The sequence below is a fragment of the Oncorhynchus mykiss genome, chromosome 2 (assembly GCF_057628025.1).
Source record: "Oncorhynchus mykiss isolate SJ-2025 chromosome 2, ASM5762802v1, whole genome shotgun sequence".
Taxonomy (NCBI): Eukaryota; Metazoa; Chordata; class Actinopteri; order Salmoniformes; family Salmonidae; genus Oncorhynchus; species Oncorhynchus mykiss.
In genome coordinates this window covers 93,831,367-93,851,914 of record NC_143023.1, presented here as the reverse complement: position 1 = coordinate 93,851,914, position 20,548 = coordinate 93,831,367, and the positions used below count along the sequence as shown (strand labels likewise).

The 20,548-nt window shown below is 46.6% G+C and overlaps 1 protein-coding gene across 3 annotated transcripts in view; it reads left to right on the top strand.

The window, feature by feature from the left end:
• LOC110502409 (contactin-1a) overlaps positions 1-20,548 on the top strand; it is a 165,555-nt gene that overhangs the window by 95,244 nt on the left and 49,763 nt on the right. For all 3 annotated transcript variants that reach the window (XM_036959293.2, XM_090217438.1, XM_036959302.2), the window contains 9 exons: positions 1,177-1,280; positions 5,425-5,527; positions 6,795-6,894; positions 11,005-11,186; positions 11,825-11,949; positions 13,284-13,401; positions 15,224-15,374; positions 18,060-18,187; positions 19,456-19,628. In XM_036959293.2, coding sequence (XP_036815188.1) covers positions 1,177-1,280; positions 5,425-5,527; positions 6,795-6,894; positions 11,005-11,186; positions 11,825-11,949; positions 13,284-13,401; positions 15,224-15,374; positions 18,060-18,187; positions 19,456-19,628 — 1,184 coding nt within the window. The remainder of the gene's footprint in view (positions 1-1,176; positions 1,281-5,424; positions 5,528-6,794; positions 6,895-11,004; positions 11,187-11,824; positions 11,950-13,283; positions 13,402-15,223; positions 15,375-18,059; positions 18,188-19,455; positions 19,629-20,548) is intronic.

Here is a 20,548-nt window from a genome sequence, read left to right as displayed (position 1 = left end):
GTATTTTTTGTCAATGGTACCTTACACTGATCCGTTCAGGTTTTCCTCTCTGAGTCGTGTCTTAGCCATATTTGGGTCTCCTTTGGAACTGTCTAATTCTTCCTCTTTGATCATTGTTAAACAAACCTATTTGGTATCAAACGGGAGCTCCACCAGAATACTCTGCAGCAGATATTCATATTCATGTTATGCAAATTCATCCAGCCAAACCAATCTGTGAAACTATGGTAACGTCTTTCAGCTGCCTCCGTGGGTACAGAATTCCAGTTCCTGAGTGAGATTTGTCCTTTTCAGCTCCTTTCACAGCATCATGACGACAGTTAGAGAGACAGACAGAGAGAGAGACAGAGAGAGAGACAGAGAGAGAGACAGAGAGACAGAGAGAGAAAGAGACAGAGAGAGACAGAGAGAGAGAAATAGAGAGAGAGAGAGAGACAGAGAGACAGAGAGAGAGATTGAGAGAGAGAGAGAGAGAGAGACAGAGAGAGAGACAGAGAGAGAGACAGAGAGAGAGAGAGACAGAGAGAGAGAGATTGAGAGAGAGAGAAATAGAGAGAGAGAGAGACAGAGAGAGACACAGAGAGAGAGAGAGACAGAGAGAGAGAGAGAGACAGAGCGAGAGAGAGACTGAGAGAGAGAGAGAGAGAGTGAGAGAGAGAGAGAGAGAGAGAGAGAGAGAGAGACAGAGAGAGAGACAGAGAGACAGATAGAGAGAGAGACAGAGAGAGGGAGAGAGAGGGAGAGAGAGAGAGAGAGAGAGAGACAGAAGGAGAGAGACAGAGAGACAGAGCGAGAGAGAGACTGAGAGAGAGAGAGAGAGAGAGAGAGAGAGAGAGAGAGACAGAGAGACAGAGAGACAGAGAGAGGGAGAGAGGGAGAGAGAGGGAGAGAGAGTGGTCTAATAATCTTTACATACTACTGTTCTGAGTCAACCTCAGCCAAACACAGCTGTACTGATGGCCTGGTTATGTAACCACCGTAGTTGGTGGAAAGGAAAATATATATGCTATGGTTAGAATGATGTGTACTATAGGCTAATATCCTTGGTCAGGATGGTGTGAAACCGGTGAAAGAGCCACAGCTCCTCAGCCTTCCTCCTGACTCCACCTCATATTGACTCACTACCCTCTTCCTCCATGACTGATAGGTTGAGGGTTGTATATGTTGTCTCTGTAGACGAGCTGTCATTCCGCTGGATTCTGAATGAGTTCCCCGTCTTCATCCCTCTGGATAAACGTCGCTTCATCTCTCAGACTACGGGGAACCTCTTCATCTCTAAGGTAAACTTCTAACTTGTCTTGTCTTTGGTTGTGTCCCAAATCACATCCTATCCCCTATCTGCAATGTCGTGGAGCATTTTCAAACAGTACATTTATATTTTCCAACCGGGTTATGCATTTGGGTGAGGTTCTTTTCTCGCCTGAGTAGCCTCGTTTCACTGCATAAAAATCAAGTTTAACATTTTATAAAATCTAGTGTTCGGTGAAAAAACAACATAATGTCAAATACATCTAGCCTAATCAAATAATTAACATCCAATCACATTAACCACATTACTCTCTCGCGGGAAACCTTCACTCTTACGCGGACATTTAGAAACGAAACATGACAATTTGAAAAATAAGCCACAGGAGTTTTTGAGCGAGATTAAAGTGTAATGGGTCCTATGTGTAGCTGGTGTAGAGAGTCAGGCGCAGGACAGCAGATATGAGTAATCAACGTACTTTTACTCAATTGTCCAATATACAAAGTAACAAATACACGCACACCATGACAGACTGAAAATACAACAAACAATCACTCACAAAAAACCTTGGGGGAACAGAGGGTTAAATAATGAAACAATAATTGTGGGATTGATATCAGGTGTGTAAAACAAAGACAAAACAAATGGAAAATGAGAAGTGGATTGGCGGTGGCTAGAAGGCCGGTGACGTCGATCTCCAATCGACTTCGGCGGAAGTCGTGACAGTACACCCCCCCCCCCCCCCCCCCCTTTACGGCGGCTCCAGCAGCGCGCCGACACCGACCTCGGGGACGACCCGGAGGACGAGGCGCAGGGCGATCCGGATGAGACGATGGAACTCCCGCAGCAACGAAGGGTCCAAGACGTCCTCCACCGGCACCCAGCATCTCTCCTCCGGACCGTACCCCTCCCATTCCACGAGGTACTGAAGGCCCCTCGCCCGACGCCTTGAGTCCAGGATAGCTTGAACAGCATACGCCGGGGCCCCCTCGATGTCCAGGGGGGGGGCGCATCTCAGCTTCCTGGAGTGTACCAGCGGCCTGAGGAGAGACACATGGAACAAGGGATTAATACGATAATCTGGGGGAAGCTGTAACCTGTAGCATACCTCATTCAGTCTCCTCAGGACTTTGAATGGCCCCACAAACCGTGGACCCAGCTTCTGGCAGGTTTCAGAGGCAGGTTTAGGATCGAGAGCCAGACCCGGTCCCCCCGTGCGAGAGGCTAGTGGAGGAGTGGCGGATCTCTGCCCAGGGGGCCATCTCTGCCCAGGGGATGAACGCCACCCACTCCCCCGGCCGGTCCTGGCAATATGACCGCAGAAACCTACCCACATCCTGGTTGACTCTCTCCACCTGCCCGTTACTCTCGGGGTGAAAACCTGAGATGAGGCTGCCCCAGACGTTCCATGACGCTCTCCAGACCCTGGACGTAAACTGGGGATCCCTATCAGAGACTATGTCCTCAGGCACCCTGTTGTGCCGGAAGACATGAGTGAACATGGCCTCCGCAGTCTGTAGAGCCGTAGGGAGACCGGACAAAGAGAGGAGACGGCAGGACTTAGAAAACCGATCCACAACGACCAGGATCGTGGTGTTGCCCTGTGAGGGAGGCAGATGCATCAGGAAGTCCACCGACAGGTGCGACCACGGCCGTTGTGGAACGGGTAGGGGTTGTAGCTTCCCTCTGGGCAGGTGCCTAGTGGCCTTGCACTGGGCGCACACTGAGCAGGAGGAAACATAAACCCCCTTGTCCTTGGCCATGGTGGACCACCAGTACTTCCCTCTAAGGCAACGCACCATCCGCCCGATGCCAGGATGACCAGATGAGGGTGACGTGTGGGCCCAATAGATCAAACGGTTGCGGACAGCAGATGTAACGTACAGGCGCTTAGCTGGACACTGGGGGGGGGGGGGAGTGGGCTCTCTGCGTAACGCCCGCTCGATGTTCGCGTCCAGCTCCCACACCACCGCTGCCACCAGACAAGAGGCCGGGAGGTATGGGAGTGTGATCCATGGACCGCTCCTCTGTGTCATACATCCGGAACAGAGCATCTGCCTCAGCGTTCTGGGAACCTCGTCTGTAGGACAGAGTGAAAACAAAACGGGGACAGAATATGGCCCACCTTGCCTGGCGAGGGTTCAGTCTCCTCGCCACCCGGTTGTACTCCTGATTGCGGTGGTCAGTCCAGATGAGAAAAGGGTGTTTAGCCCCTTCAAGCCAATGTCTCCATGCCTTCAGAGCCTTGACAACAGCGAACAGCTCCCAGCCCCCCACATCATAGTTTCGCTCCGCCGGGCTGAGCTTCTTTGAAAAGAAAGCACAGGGGTGGAGCTTTGGTGGCGTGCCCGAGCGCTGAGAGAGCACGGCTCCTATCCCAGCCTCGGACGCGTCCACCTCCACAATGAAAAGTGGATTGGCGGTGGCTAGAAGGCCGGTGACGTCGACCGCCGAACGCCGCCCGAACAAGGAGAGGAACCGACTTCGGCGGAAGTCGTGACATAAAGACTACTTTCGAGTAGTAAGACATGTATAAAAGCAACAGATATCATTAATAAGAAGGGGCTAGAAGCATCTTATATGGTGAGCTACCGAGTGGCTAGGACAGGCAAGCCCCATACTATTGTGGAGGACTTCATTCTTCCTGCTGCCGCGGATATGGCCAAAAAAACTATACAGACAAGGCACTGCATCTTCTTCATCAAAGAACGCTGTTTAACCACGCATCAGTGACATGGCAGGAGACGTTCTGAGACAATTTGCATACAAGCCAGTGAATTCTATGCGTTACAGCTGAATGAGTCAACAGAAGTGGCGTGCCTGGCACAGCTCCTGTCCGTTACGTTTATGGGGGGTCAATTAAGGAAGACATCCTCTTCTGCAAACATGAGAGGATATTTTTTAAAGTACTGGACAGCTTTGTGACATCAAAAGGACTTGGTGGTCAAGATGTGCTGTTATCTGAACTGATGGCGCAAAAGCCATGACAGGGAGACATAGTAGAGTGGTAACGCTCGCGCAAGCAGTTGCTCCTGACACCAATTGGGTACACTGCAGCATCCACCGAGAGGCTCTTGCTGCCAAGAGGCAAAGTATTGACACATTTTTTTAAAGTGAGAGATGAGCTCAAAGTTTTCTTGACTGACCATAATTTTCACTAGTCTGACCGCTTGCATGATGACGAGTTTCTTACACAACTGGCCTATCTGGGTGATGTTTTTTTCTCTCCAGAAAGATCTGAATCTAGGATTACAGGGACAACTATATTCAATGTGCGAGACAAACACACAGGTCTTTCCATCATTGTATGATTTTTTGGTGTGCAAATTAACTCAAGCTTACGGACAATGTCAAATGTGATATAGCGAAGCACCTGAGTGAGCTGGGTGCGCAATTACGCAGGTACTTTCCCGAAACGGACGAATCAAACAACTTGATTCATTATCCCTCTCATGCCCTGACTCCAGTCCACTTACCGATATCTGAACAAGAGAGCCTCATCAAAGTTGCAACAAGCGGTTCTGTGAAAATTGAATTTAATCAGAAGCCACTGCCAGATTTCTGGATTGGGCTGTGCTCAGTTTCTTACCTTGGAAAATCATGCTGTTAAGACACTGATGCCCTTTGCAACCACGTACCTATGTGAGAGTGGATTCCTGGCCCTCACTAGAATGAAAACTAAATACAGGCACAGACCCAACACTGCAGAGTTATGTGCATCCTTTCAAGCACACCCTTCTCATTAACCTGTGGTGAGTTATTCACAATTTTTTATGAACAAATAAGGCTTTATATGTAAGATGGCTAAATAAAGAGCAAAATTATTGATTTATTATTATATTATTATTTATGTCCTGGTAATATTAGAGCTCCCTGTCACTTCCCACGAGCCGGGTTGTGACAAAAACTGAAATGAATACATGTATTGTATAGTATGTGTGTGTGGCAGGCTTACAATGATGGCAAAAAACAACATTTGAGAGTGTGTTGACCCTGGTGCTAGAGGGGGTACAGCTGACCCTGGTGCTAGAGGGGGTACCGCTGACCCTGGTGCTAGGGGGTACGCAGCTGGAGGTTGAATGTTTGAAGGGGTACCGGACTATAAAAACGTTTGGGAACCACTGCCCTATATAGTGCATTCGTTGTGTTTTTCATGAATTGTTGATGTCTGTCACCAGGTGGACTCGTCTGACAGCGGAAACTACTCCTGCTTCGTCTCCAGTGCCTCCATTGCCAAGAGCGTCTTCAGCAAGTTCATCCCCCTCGTCCCCCTGGCTGAACGTTAGTTTCTGTTTTCCTCTACGTTGAGATAGAAACCTGTAGCGTAATGAATACCACAACATCCACCAGTCTGCACATACCTTTTGTCCCCATGGCTGAACGTTAGTTTCTGTTTTCCTCTACGTTGAGATAGAAACCTGTAGCGTAAGGGCTACCACAACATCCACCAGTCTGCACAAACCTTTTGTCCCCCTGGCTGAACGTTAGTTTCTGTTTTCCTCTACGTTGAGATAGAAACCTGTAGCTTAAGGGCTACCACAACATCCACCAGTCTGCACAAGCCTTTTGTCCCCCTGGCTGAACATTAGAAGCTGGTTTTGTTAGCTATTAAAAATTAGGAATCAGTAAAGATAGTCCTCCCATTATTCAGCATCACTCTACAACTTATACGATCACCTTGATCACTATCTAAGTTTTAGTCGTCACACAATTACCTACTGTCTGTAGTTTGCTTAGTTTTGCTTAGGACAGAGTTGGTCCAAAGAGTTGGTCCATCTTAAGACCAGAGAACCACACATGAACCTAAGAGAGGATGAATCTCAGGGATAAGAGAGATATGGTTAGTCGGGCGGGCTCCATCTCTGGAGACAGAGACCACAGCTGAAGTGTGGGGAGAGAGAGAGCCTTTTGTTGTATGTTTGTCTGAATATGGAAAAATCTTGACAAGAGAAAAAGATTAAGAGAATCCTAGAGCTCACCTGGAGTTCACCTGGAGGTCATGTGATGTTAGGTATGGGAATTACCCAAGGAGTTGAATAGAGCACCAACAGTATAGGGATCAGTCTAGCATGTTGTGTTGTAGTTGAGAAGGTTGTAGGGGAGAACAGTAGTTTACTCAACAACACTTCAGGAGCTCTATGCTCTGTCATGCATATGTTTTACCATGTCTACATCACCACACTATAACGGGGGCCTCTGGCTGTGTCGTGGCCCATATCTAGCACTGCACTGTTACAACTCATCAGGAAGGGCAAACTGAGCTGGAAGCATTGTGTGTGTGTGTGTGTGTGTGTGTGTGTGTGTGTGTGTGTGTGTGTGTGTGTGTGTGTGTGTGTGTGTGTGTGTGCGCGCGCGCGTGTGTGTGTGTGATGCAACGCAGCTAACCTATCCTACCGGAGACACCCATTTACAATGAAGTGCCTCCAACCAAATGCATCACCTTGTCACCACACAGAGTGAACTAACGTATTGCTGCTGGTCTAAATTGTGTTATGAATAAACAGGTGACTCACGTCCACTTTCTATTTCCTGTTTCTCCACCAATCAGGCCCAATAAGGAAGTACCCTGCTGATATCAAAGTCAAGTTCCCAGACACCTTTGCACTGGTGGGCCAGAACATCACACTGGAATGCTTCGCCCTGGGAAAGTAAGTCTCGATATAACCAGTGCATTGTTAGAACTACATTTTGAATTAGACAGAGAATCAATGATATTGTGTATGCAAACAATTACAGACCACAAAGGGAAACCCAGCCGCGAGCTGCCCAGTGACGTGAGTCTACCAGACGAGCTAAATGCCTTTTATGCTCGCTTCGAGGCAAGCAACACTGAAGCATGCATGAGAACACCAGCTGTTCCAGATGACTGTGTGATCACGCTCTCCGTAGCCAATGTGAGCAAGACCTTTAAACAGGTCAACATTCACTTGGCCGCGGGGGCCAGATGGATTACCATGATGTGTACTCAGAGCATGCGCGGACCAAATGTCTTCACTGTTATTTTCAATCTTTCCTTGACCGAGTCTGTAATACCCACATGTTTCAAGCAGACCACCATAGTCCCTGTGCCCAAGAAAGGGAAGGTAACCTGGCTAAATGACTACCGCTCCGTAGCACTCACGTCGGTAGTCATGAAGTGTTTTGAAAGGCTGGTCAAGGCTGACATCAACACCATCATCCCGGAAACCCTAGACCCACTCCAATTCCCATACCGCTCCAACAGATCCACAGATGACGCAATCTCAATCCCATTTCACACTGCCCTTTCCCACCTGGACAAAAGGAACGCCTATGTGAGAATGTTGTTCATTGACTACAGCTCAGCCTTCAACACCATAGTGCCCACAAAGCTCATCACTAAGCTAAGGATCCTGGGACTAAATATCTCTCTGCGACTAGATCCTGGACTTCCTGACGGGCTACCTCCAGGTAGTAAGGGTAGGAAACAACACATCTGCCACACTGATCCTAAACACAGGGGCCCCTCAGGGTTGCGTGCTTAGTTCCCTCCTGTACTCTCTGTTCACCCACGACTGCATGGCCAAGCACGACTCCAACACCATCATTACATTTGCTGATGACACAACAGTGGTAGGCCTGATCACCAACAACGATGAGGCAGCCTATAAGGAGGAGGTTAGAGACCTGGCTGTGTGTGGCAGAACAACAACCTCTCCCTCAATGTGAGCAAGACAAAGAAGATTATAGTGGATTACAGGGAAAGGAGGGCCGAACATTTCCCCATCCACATCGAGGATGGAGTGGAGCGGGTTGAGAATTTCAAGTTCCTTGGTGTCTACATCACCAACAGGTCCAAACACACCAAGACAGTCGTGAAGAGATTATGACAACATCTTTTCCCCCTCAGGAGACTGAAAAGATTTGTCATGGGTCCCCAGATCCTCAAAGGGTTCTACAGCTGCACCAGCTGGTGCTGGTTGCATCACTGCCTGGTATGGCAACTGCTCAGCATCCGACCATAATGCGCTACAGAGGGTAGTGTGTACCCTCTGTAGGCCCAGTACATCACTGGGACCAAGCTTCCAGCCATCCAGGACCTACAGTATATGTCAAAAGTTTGGACACACCTACTTATTCAAGGGTTTATCTTTATTTGTACTATTTTCTACATTGTAGAATAATAGTGAAGACATCAAAACTATGAAATAACATATAGAAAAATGTAATAACCAAAAAAGTGTTAAACAAATCCCAAAAATATTTTTGATTTTTCAAAGTAGCTACCCTTTGCCTTGATGACAGCTTTGCACACTCTTGGAATTCTCTCAACCAGCTTCATGAGGAATGCTTTTCCAACAGTCTTTAAAACCTTTTTTTAACCTTTATTTAACTAGGCAAGTCAGTAAAGAACAAATTATATGGTGAGATCATCCGTTCACCTAATCTGCGTCTCACAAAGACACAGCAGTTGGAGCCAAAAATCTCAGATTTTGACTCATCAGACCAAAGGACAGGTTTCCACCGGTCTGATGTCCATTGATCGTGTTTCTTGGCCTAAGCAAGTCTCTTCTTCTTTTTGGTGTCCATTAGTTGTGGTTTCTTTGCAGCAATTCAACCATGAAGGCCTGATTCACACAGTCTCCTCTGAACAGTTGATGTTGACATGTGATTGTTACTTGAACTATGTGAAGCATTTATTTGGGCTGCAATTTCTGAGGCTGGTAACTCTAATGAACTTATCCTCTGCAGCAGAGGTAACTCTGAGTCTTCCATTCCTGTGGTGGTCCTCATGAGAGCCAGTTTCATCATAGTGCTTGATGGTTTTGCAACTGCACTGCTCTTTGCTTATTTGAGCTGTTCTTGTCATAATATGGACTTGGTCTTTTACTAAATAGAGCTATCTACTGAATACTACCCCTACCTTGTCACAACACAACTGATTGGTTCAAACACATTAAGAAGGAAAGAAATTCAACAAATTAACACACAACTGTCAACTGAAATGCATTCCAGGTGACTACCTCATGAAGCTGGTTAAGAGAATGGGAAGAGTGTGCAAAGCTGTCATCAAGGCAAAGTGTGGCTACTGTGATTAACACTTTTTTTGGTTACTACATGATTCCATATGGGTTATTTCATGTAGAAAATAGTAAAAAATAAAGAAAAACCCTGGAATGAGTAGGTGTGTCCAAACTTCTGACTGATACTCTATATATTAAGCGGTGTCAGAGGAAAGCCCAAAAAATTGTCAAAGACTCCAGCCTCCTAAGTCATAGACTGTTCCCTCTGCTACCGCACAGCAAGCGGTACCGGAGAACCAAGTCTAGGATCAAAAGGCTCCTTAACAGCTTCTACCCCCAAGCCAGAAGACTGCTGAACAATTAATCAAATGGCCACCAGGACTATTTACATTGACACCCCTCGCCCTCCCTTTGATGAGCTCTCAAGTGTGTCAGACTCTCTCTCCCCCTCTCTCTTCTCCCCTCTCTCTCACGCACTCACTCACGCATGCCCGCCCGCACGCACAGCTTCTACCCACAAGCCATAAGACTGCTGAACAATTAATCAAATGGCCACCTGGACTATTTACATTGACCCCTCCATTTGTTTTTTACACTGCTGCTACTCGCTGTTTATTATCTATGCATAGTGCCTTTACAACTACCTACATGTACTTTAGTTTATTTAGTAAATATTTTTTGAACTCTATTTCTTAAACTGCATCGTTGGTTAAGGGCTTGTAATAAGCATATTCGGCGCATGTGACAAATAACATTTTATTTTATTTTATTTGATCCTTGCTCAGACCTAGAGTATGACGTGGTTTATTGTAATGCACTGTGTGTAAATATTCACATGACAAAGCTATGTGTTTACAGTGTCTTGCGAGAGTATTCACCCCCCTTGGCATTTTTCCTATTTTGTTGCCTTACCACTTGGAATTAAAATATATATATTTTTTGGGGGGGGGGGGTTTGTATCATTTGATTAACACAACATGCCTACCACTTTGAAGATGCTAAAAAAAATAAGACAAAAAACTGAAAACTTGAGTGTGCATAACTATTCACCCCGCCAAAGTCAATACTTTGTAGAGACACCATTTGCAGCAATTACAGCTGCAAGTCTCTTGGGGTATGTATCTAGTCACTGAGATTATTACCCATTCTTCAAGCCAAAACTGCTCCAGCTCCTTCAAGTTGGATGGGTTCTGCTGGTGTACAGCAATCTTTAAGTCATACCACATATTTTCAATTGAATTGAGATCTGGGCTTTGACTAGGTCATTCCAAGACATTTAAATGTTCAACCTAAACCACTCGAGTGTTGCTTCAACAGTATGCTTAGGGTCATTGTCCTGCTGGAAGGTGAACCTCTCAAATCTCTAGAAGACTGAAACAGGTTTCCCTTAAGAATTTCCCTGTATTTAGCTCCATCCATCGTTCCTTCAGATCTAACCAGTCTCCCAGTCCCTGCAGATGAAATACATCCCTACAGCATGATGCTGCCACCACCATGCTTCACTGTGGGGATGGTATTCTCGGGGTGATGAAAGATGTTGGGTTTGTGCCAGACATAGCGTTTCCTTGATGGCAAAAAAGCTACATTCTAGTCTCATCTGACCAGAGTACCTTCACCAATTTGAACTATTTTGTGTATGTCCATTACATGAAATCCAATTAAACATCTATTTAAATTACAGGTTGTAATGCAACAAAATAGGAAAAAAGCTAAAGGGAATGAATACTTTTGCAAGGCACAGTATACTGTATGTCTTAACTCCTCCCCTCTCCACAGCCCCATCCCTCAGATCCGCTGGAGGAAGATGGACGGAGAGCTGCCGGCCAATCATGAAGTCAGTATGGCAGGGGCCCACCTCCAACTGTACCACGTGCAGTATGAGGACGAGGGGACGTACGAGTGTGAGGCCCTCAACTCCAAAGGGAAGGACTGGCACCGGGCTCGGGTCTCTGTAGAAGGTAGGGCCCTGTATCTAGTCTACTAATTAAGCAATAAGGCCAGAGGGGTTGTGGTATATTGACAAAATACCACGGCTAAGGGCTGTTCTTAGGCAGAACGCAACTCGGAGTGCCTGGATACAGCCCTTAGACGTGGTATATTGGCAACCCCCTGAGGTGCCTTATTGCTATTATAAACTGGTTACCAGCGTAATTAGAGCAGTACAAATAAATGTTTTGTTATACCTGTGGTATAACAGTTTGATATACAATGGCTTTCAGCCAATCAGCATTCAGGGATCGAATTTATAATGAAGCAATAAGGCCCGAGGAGGTGTGGTTTATGGTCAATATGCCACTGCTAAAGGCTGTTCTTAAGCACAATGAAACGAACCACCCAGTTTACAATACAGTATATACTCCCCAGCTTTGTAGTTGCAAGTCATTGACTTGCAAATTGTTATTATTCAACACCTCTTCTCTCAGGGCTTAGTCCTAATTTGAGTCATTCACTCTTAACTCAGATTTTCACATGAATCATGCATTGATGTTGTGCGCTGATCTCAAGTTAGGACTCAGGCCTCGTACACGTGATCTCAAGTTAGGACTCAGGCGTCGTACACATACTGTACAGTCTCCTTTCCTCATCTCCATTCCAGCCTTCCCAGAATGGACAGAGTCCATCAGCAGTACAGAGCGGGACATCAGCAGTGACTACACCATGTCCTGTGAGGCCAGCGGCAAGCCCAAGCCCCACGTCCACTGGCTCAAGAACGGCTACCCGGTAAGTCCTTTCACATACCCTTTTAACACTGCTGGGCTGAGCTGAACATAGCTGAGCAGAGCTGTGCTGAGCATAACAGAGCCGAGCAGAGCAGAGTTGGGGTGAGCTGAACAGAGACAAGCAGAGCAGAGTTTGGCTGAGCTGAACAGAGACAAGCATAGTTGGACTGAGCTGAACAGAGCTGAGCATAGCTGTGCTGAGCTGGCCTGGTTAAGTACCCACCATAGCTTTTGGAACCGTACTGGAAAATACTATATGAAAGCAAAATACTATATGTTAACAAAATACTATATGTTGACAACATACTATATGAAGACAAAATACTATATGTTAACAAAATACTATATGTTGACAACATACTATATGAAGACAAAATACTGTATGTTGACAAAATACTATGTTGACAACATACTATATGAAGACAAAATACTATATGAAGTGTGGTTTGGGTTAGCAGGCAATGGTGTTCCAGCAACTATGATAAATGCATAACCAGGCCAGCTTGGTTTAGGTCGGCTCGGTTCGGCTCAGTAGTGTGAAAAGCCAGGTCCCTTAGATAGAAAAGCACTAACCTCTCTACCAAGGTCAGCAGCCAGCATCAGGGTGGCACAGTTTTGACAGGGGTACTCCTCAGAGTCTGAATTGTCTGAACACAGCGCACAGTGTTAAGACTCAGGATAAGGTAGCTCTTGTTGTTTCTCAGAGAATGTCAAAGAGGAGAGGAGAGGAGAGGAGAGGAGAGGAGAGGAGAGGAGAGGAGAGGAGAGGAGAGGAGAGGAGAGGAGAGGAGAGGAGAGGAAAAGTACCTCTTGTATTTTCTGAGTGTGCCAGCCCAGAGGTTGCATAACTCACTGCCATAGTAACTGTCACACCAACCCTCCTCCTGAAAGAGACCCAGGAGAGAAGGCAGGCAGGGCAGGCAGGCAGGCAGGCAGGCAGGCAGGCAGGCAGGCAGGCAGGCAGGCAGGCAGGCAGGCAGGCAGGCAGGCAGGCAGGCAGGCAGGCAGGCAGGCAGCACAGAGTGGGAGGGAGGACTTTGATGTCAATGTAACTTGATACTTCATTATGTATTAATGATGTTTTCATCAAGTCAGATAAACCCATTGAAATGCTGAGGGATGCTAGTTAATTACATTTTGCATGCATTTAGTATTCCTACATTTCAAAAGTATTTTGATGTTTTAATTTCAACATTGTCAACATTACACTTATTGTCATTGAGACATCAACATGCCCTATTATAAAATGTAGTAATACCAATGAAAAAAATATGTTATTGTAATTTTGAAATGCGTATTATAATTGTTTCATATTTATTTATTCCGTTTCCACAGTACGATAAGCATGATCTGAAGTTCAGAGGACTGACGTTTGAGGACTCTGGGATGTACCAGTGTAGAGCGGAGAATCGGCATGGAGTCGTCTATGCTGACGCAGAGCTGCGTGTGATTGGTGAGTTAAATAGTCTGTCTGATTATGCGTGGCTGCGTCCAATGCAGTGTTGCATGTGTTAAAGCCTTCAGACGGATTGTGATTGGCCAAAGATGAAAGGTCCCTACACTAGACTAATTAACTTTGTGTTATACATGTTGAAGAACAATCAAACAAACAACATATTCCAGTAAACTGACAGCTCGCCCTTTTCAGCGGTGACTTGATCCCAAGCTGTTTCTAATTATGGTCATAAAGCATGAACCTAAGTAAACACACACTCACACACATACCGTACACTGTACATACTATATTGTATACACTATGTATACAAAAGTATGAGGACACCCCTTCAAATTAGTGGATTCGGCCATTTCTGCCACACCTGTTGCTGACAGGTGTATAAAATGGAACACACAGCCATGCAATCTCCATAGACAAACACTGGCAATAGAATGGCCTTACTAAAGAGCTCAGTGACTTTCAATGTGGAAACGTCAAGGAGCAACAACGGCTCAGTCGCGAAGTGGTAGGCCACACAAGCTCACAGAACAGGACCGCCGAGTGCTGAAGTGCGCGGCACCTAAAAATCGTCTGTCCTCGGTGCAACACTCACTACCGAGTTCCAAGCTGCCTCTGGAAGCAACATCAGCACAATAACTTATTCGTTGGGAGCTTCATGAAATGGGTTTCCATGGCCGAGCAGCCTCATACAAGCCTAAGTTCACCATGTGCAATGCCAAGCATCGGCTGGAGTGGTGTAAAGCTTGCCGCCATTCGACTCTGGAGCAGTGGAAACGCGTTCTCTGGAGTGATGAATCTGGGTTTGGTGGATGCCAGGAGAACCTGCCCCAATGCACAGTGCCAACTGTAAAGTTTGGTGGAGGATCGATAATGGTCTGGGGCTGTTTATCATGGTTCAGGCTTGGCCCCTTAGTTCCAGTGAAGGAAATATTAACATTACAGCATACACTGAAATTCTAGACAATTCTGTGCTTCCAACTTTGTGGCAACAGCTGGGGAAGGACCATTCCTGTTTCAGCATGACATTGTCCCCATGCACAAAGCAAGGTCCATACAGAAATGGTTTGTTGAGATCGATGTGGAAGAACTTGACTGGCCTTCACAAAGCCCTAACCTCAACCCCATCGAAATGGGATGAATTGGAACGCCATTTGCAAGCCAGGCCTAATCGCCCAACATCAGTCCCCGCAGCAATGTTCCAACATCTAGTGGAAAGCCTTCCCAGAAGAGTGGAGGCTATTATAGCAGCAATGTTCCAACATCTAGTGGAAAGCCTTCCCAGAAGAGTGGAGGCTATTATAGCAGCAATGTTCCAACATCTAGTGGAAAGCCTTCCCAGAAGAGTGGAGGCTATTATAGCAGCAATGTTCCTACATCTAGTGGAAAGCCTTCCCAGAAGAGTGGAGGCTATTATAGCAGCAATGTTCCTACATCTAGTGGAAAGCCTTCCCAGAAGAGTGGAGGCTATTACAGCAGCAATGTTCCAACATCTAGTGGAAAGCTTTCCCAGAAGAGTGGGGGCTGTTTATAGCAGCAAAAGGGGGTTCAACTTATTATTAATGCCCATGATTTTGGAATGAGATGTTCGACGAGCAGGTGTCTACATACTTTTGGTCATGTAGTGTCCCTACATGCTTCTGTCTGATATCTTTATCAAGACATGAATAAACAGATGAAAAAAATATATATTTTTATATATACAGTATATAATATATATTTTTAAATTGTGCCTGCATTTGTTGTTTGCCACATGGCCTTAAATGTGTTTTTCTCAGTCGCCCATGCTCAATATTAATATCCTCTTTCTGACTCTCCCCAGCGTGCGCCCCTACGTTTGAGCATAACCCAGTAAAGAGGAGGATCCTGGGGGCCAAGAACAGCCGTGTGGTCCTAGAGTGTAGACCTAAAGCTGCTCCCAAAGCCTCCTTGTCCTGGAGCAAGGGCTCTGAACTCCTCTTCAACTCCAGCAGGTCAGCACCGGGTTGGGATCCGTCTGTGTTTATTGACTGAGGTCCGTTCACTATTCCTGGAGGCCATTGACAACTCCCCTCCTCTGCTCAAAACTCCTCTAAATATTATTTTGGGAGAAAGGTTTTGTATTTGGTTTTAAGATAATGTGTTGACATTTTGTCTGGATTAGACTCTAGTAGGAAGGTTTCTATTCGTTTATGAGACACATTTAGGTCATTATAGTGTAGCGTATAATGTCTCTGAGAATCCATTACTTGCGTCTGTGTGTGTGTGTGTGTGTGTGTGTGTGTGTGTGTGTGTGTGTGTGTGTGTGTGTGTGTGTGTGTGTGTGTGTGTGTGTGTGTGTGTGTGTGTGTGTGTGTGGTGTGTGGTGTGTGTGTGTATGTGTGTGTTTGACTTCTCTACATTTCCTGGCACTACTGTCCTCTATCCATTTAGCTTGGTAATGGGGTAATGGGGATGAATGTTTTTGTCAGTGAGGGCTGTGCTCTGCTCTGCTTCACACTTCTCCCTGTCAGTAGCTGACATTAAGCCTGGTCTGAAGCTCATCAGACAGGACAGAGAGAGTCTGGCTCTGTAAGCCCCTCCCCTCCTCCGTTCCTCAACCACAAAACAAGGATAATCTGCCGTCACTAAGAACCACCACTCATCCATCTCCCCTTCTCCAACTACCCATATCACTCTCAGCCATCTCCCCTTCTCCAACTACCCATATCACTCTCAGCCATCTCCCCTTCTCCAACTACCCATATCACTCTCAGCCATCTCCCCTTCTCCAACTACCCATATCACTCTCAGCTATCGCCCCTTCTCCAACTACCCATATCACTCTCAGCCATCTCCCCTTCTCCAACTACCCATATCACTCTCAGCCATCTCCCCCTCTCCAACTACCCATATCACTCTCAGCCATCCCCCCTTCTCCAACTACCCATATCACTCTCAGCCATCTCCCCTTCTCCAACTACCCACATTACTCTCAGCCATCTCCCCTCCTCCAACTACCTATATCACTCTCAGCCATCTCCCCTTCTCCAACTACCCACATCACTCTCAGCCATCTCCCCTTCTCCAACTACCCATATCACTCTCAGCCATCTCCCCTTCTCCAACTACCCACATCACTCTCAGCCATCGCCCCTTCTCCAACTACCCACATTACTCTCAGCCATCGCCCTTTCTCCAACTACCCATATCACTCTCAGCCATCGCCCCTTCTCCAACTACCCATATCACTCTCAGCCATCGCCGCTTCTCCAACTACCCATATCACTCTCATCCATCGCCCCTTCTCCAACTACCCACATTACTCTCAGCCATCTCCCCTTCTCCAACTACCCATATCACTCTCAGCCATCTCCCCTTCTCCAACTACCCACATCACTCTCAGCCATCTCCCCTTCTCCAACTACCCATATCACTCTCAGCCATCTCCCCTTCTCCAACTACCCATATCACTCTCAGCCATCTCCCCTTCTCCAACTACCCATATCACTCTCAGCCATCTCCCCTTCTCCAACTACCCACATCACTCTCAACCATCTCCCCTTCTCCAACTACCCACATCACTCTCAGCCATCGCCCCTCTCCAACAAACCAAACTATGCAAATCACTCTCAGCCATCTCCCCCTCTCTATCTACCCACATCACTCTCAGCCATCTCCCCTCTCCAAATACCAAAACTACCCAAACCACTCTCAGTCATCTCCCCTTCTCCAACTAACCAAACTACCCAAATCACTCTCAGCCATCTCCCCCTCTCTATCATCCCACATCACTCTCAGCCATCTCCCCTCTCCAAATACCAAAACTACCCAAAACACTCTCAGCCATCTCCCCTTCTCCAACTAACCAAACTACCCAAATCACTCTCAGCCATCTCCCCCTCTCAATCAACCCACATCACTCTCATCCATCTCCCCCTCTCCAGCTACCCAAATCACTCTCATCCATCTCCCCTTCTCCAAGTACCCAAATCACTCTCAGCCATCTCCCCCTCTCCAGCTACCCAAATCACTCTCATCCATCTCCCCCTCTCCAGCTACCCAAATCACTCTCATCCATCTCCCCTTCTCCAACTACCCAAATCACTCTCAGCCATCTCCCCCTCTCCAGCTACCCAAATCACTCTCAGCCATCTCCCCCTCTCCAGCTACCCAAATCACTCTCATCCATCTCCCCCTCTCCAGCTACCCAAATCACTCATCCATCTGCCCCCACTCCAGCTACCCAAATCACTCTCAGCCATCTCCCACCATAGCTAAAATAACTTTCTGAGAAATGAGAATAGAGAAGAGGAATAAATAAATGCCTCATTCTGTGAGAGATGTCCACATGCAGGAGCTGTCCATTCAGGCTGTTGTGAATAAGTGTGTTGCCATTCAGTCATGTCTAATGGGATTTGCTCTTTGTGTGTATTTAGGACACTGACATTATGTTTTGTTACCTTCATCAGGATGTTAATCTGGGAGGATGGTAGTCTAGAGATCATATGTTTTGTTTCCTTCATCAGGATGTTAATCTGGGAGGATGGTAGTCTAGAGATCATATGTTTTGTTTCCTTCATCAGGATGTTAATCTGGGAGGATGGTAGTCTAGAGATCATATGTTTTGTTTCCTTCATCAGGATGTTAATCTGGGAGGATGGTAGTCTAGAGATCATATGTTTTGTTTCCTTCATCAGGATGTTAATCTGGGAGGATGGTAGTCTGGAGATCCTGAATGTGACCAGGGCAGACGAGGGGCGCTACACCTGCTTTGCTGAGAATGACCGGGGCAAGGCCAACAGCACAGGCTTCCTCTCTATCACAGGCAAGCTGCATGCACACACACACACACACACACACACACACACACACACACACACACACACACACACACACACACACACACACGGACACAACACACACACACAGACCCACCATAGGGCAGCTGCCCTGCCCTTCTCTGAACCAGACTCATAAACTCATTATTCACACATAGAAACACCCATCTGACCTCCAGCCCGTCAGCCTCCTCTGACTGAGTTTATGGACCTCAGGGGACCAGTGATAAGGGTTAAGAGCCTTGCTCAAGGGCACAATGGCAGTAGGTAGCACATGGCATATTGAAGCCAGTAACCCTCTGGATGCTGGTTCATCTCTTAGATTCAAACTGGGAAACATTGTTACTGAGTCGCCTTGAGGCTAGCGCCACTTCACCATCATCACTACCATCGCTCGCACACAGAACGCCTATCTGACCTTCATCAGTCTTATGAGACTGAGTTATGGAGTCTCAGGGGGCGGGGTCTCAGGGGGCAGGGTCTCAGGGGCGGGGCTTCGGGGGCGTGGTCTCAGGGGGCAGGGTCTCAGGGGGCTGGGCTTCAGGGGGCTGGGCTTCAGGGGGCGGGGTCCCAGGGAGCCAGTAGTGATACATGCTATCACTCTATTACTCACCCATCATAGCCAACACCTCAGATGAGATCTGACAAGGTTTTTTTTTATAGGATGTACAATTTTTAACAAAATGAACTGTGGACAGAGTCCCTGTTGTGATCAATACCTTACCCTTCAACCCCCTCTACTGGTCAGATATGATCACTGCCACTGCCCACTGCTCCACCTCTTGTTCACATCAGCACATTCTTACACAGACTCTCTCACTCATAGGATGTTGGTGGCACCTTAATGACTGGAGTGAAATTAGTGGAATGGTATCAAATACATCAAATACATAGTCTCCAGGTGTTTTATGCCATTCCATTTACTCCGTTCCGGCCCTTATTATGAGTCGTTCATCCCTCAGTAGCCTCCACTGTTCTCACGCTATACAAACAACAAATATTTCCCTACGGCGGCAGGGTAGCCTAGTGGTTAGCGCGTTGGACTAGTGACCTGAAGGTTGCAAGTTCAAATCCCTGAGCTGACAAGGTACAAATCTGTCATTCTGCCCCTGAACAGGCAGTTAACCCACTGTTCCTAGGCCATCATTGAAAATAAGAATTTGTTCTTAACTGACTTGCCTAGTTAAATAAAATAAAAATTAATCGGCAAGAACACACGTTGCTGTTAAGGCTGACCACCCCTTTTTCTCACCAGAGGCCACTAAGATCACCTTGGCTCCGTCCAACGCGGACGTGACGGCGGGCGAGAGCGCCAGCATGCAGTGTGCCGCGTCACATGACTCAACGCTGGACATCACGTTCGTCTGGACCATGGACGGCCGCTCCATCGACTTCGACCGGGACGGGTCCCACTATGAACGCAACCCGGTAAGAGATTAAAAAAGCAGGCCAGACTCTCTCACTCATAGGATGGTGGCACCTTAATGACTGGAGTGAAATTAGTGGAATGGTATAGTGTTGACGGTTCAAATCCCGGGTATGGCTGAAATATTCCTTTGGTGTAATGCTGTACTACTTATAATACCACTATAACTCCCTGATACCCATTTAGCGTCAGTTACTAAAAGACCCATGGACTGCTGACTGCTGACGCCCTGTATACTATATCAGTTTAACTGCAGTTTCCTTTCTCGTACATTATGAATGACGTGACCCACTCTCTGCCAGAACAGTCTCAGCATTAACCTGCAGACAGCATTCAACATCTGTCATTCCGCAGACTGGAGGCATGCACCACTCTCTATAACGGTTCTGATAGATGACCTTGCATGGCTGTGTACAAGGCTTATTATCCCCTCTCATAAAATTGCCACGTTCTCCAGTTGATGTTATTTATATAGCATCAGAATAGTAGAACTCATTAGAGTAAGTAAGAGTTAATATAATGCTTCTATTATATTCTCAATGGGAGAATTTCATACCTGGGATTATAATGGCTGTCATTGTAAATAAGAATTTAGTTCCTTACTGACTTAAAGCTGGAATCCGTAGTGCTGAAACTGCCACGTCTGTATGGGCTATTACAACAACAAAGAAATTAACGCAAACAACCAACACAGTGTTCTCCCTTAGACATCATTTCACCAGCAATAGAACACTGGAATATGTACTGCAGCTATTTTTACCACACCGCTCTCCACCGTTTAGTCAACAAAACAAAGGCGCTAAGGTGAACAGGGCTGCTATTTCCCCTAATGCGGATTCCATATTTAAATAAAGGTTAAATTAAGTAAATATATGCATTATTTTGTATTTTTCTATTGGAGGTAGTTAGCTAGCGCTAGTCG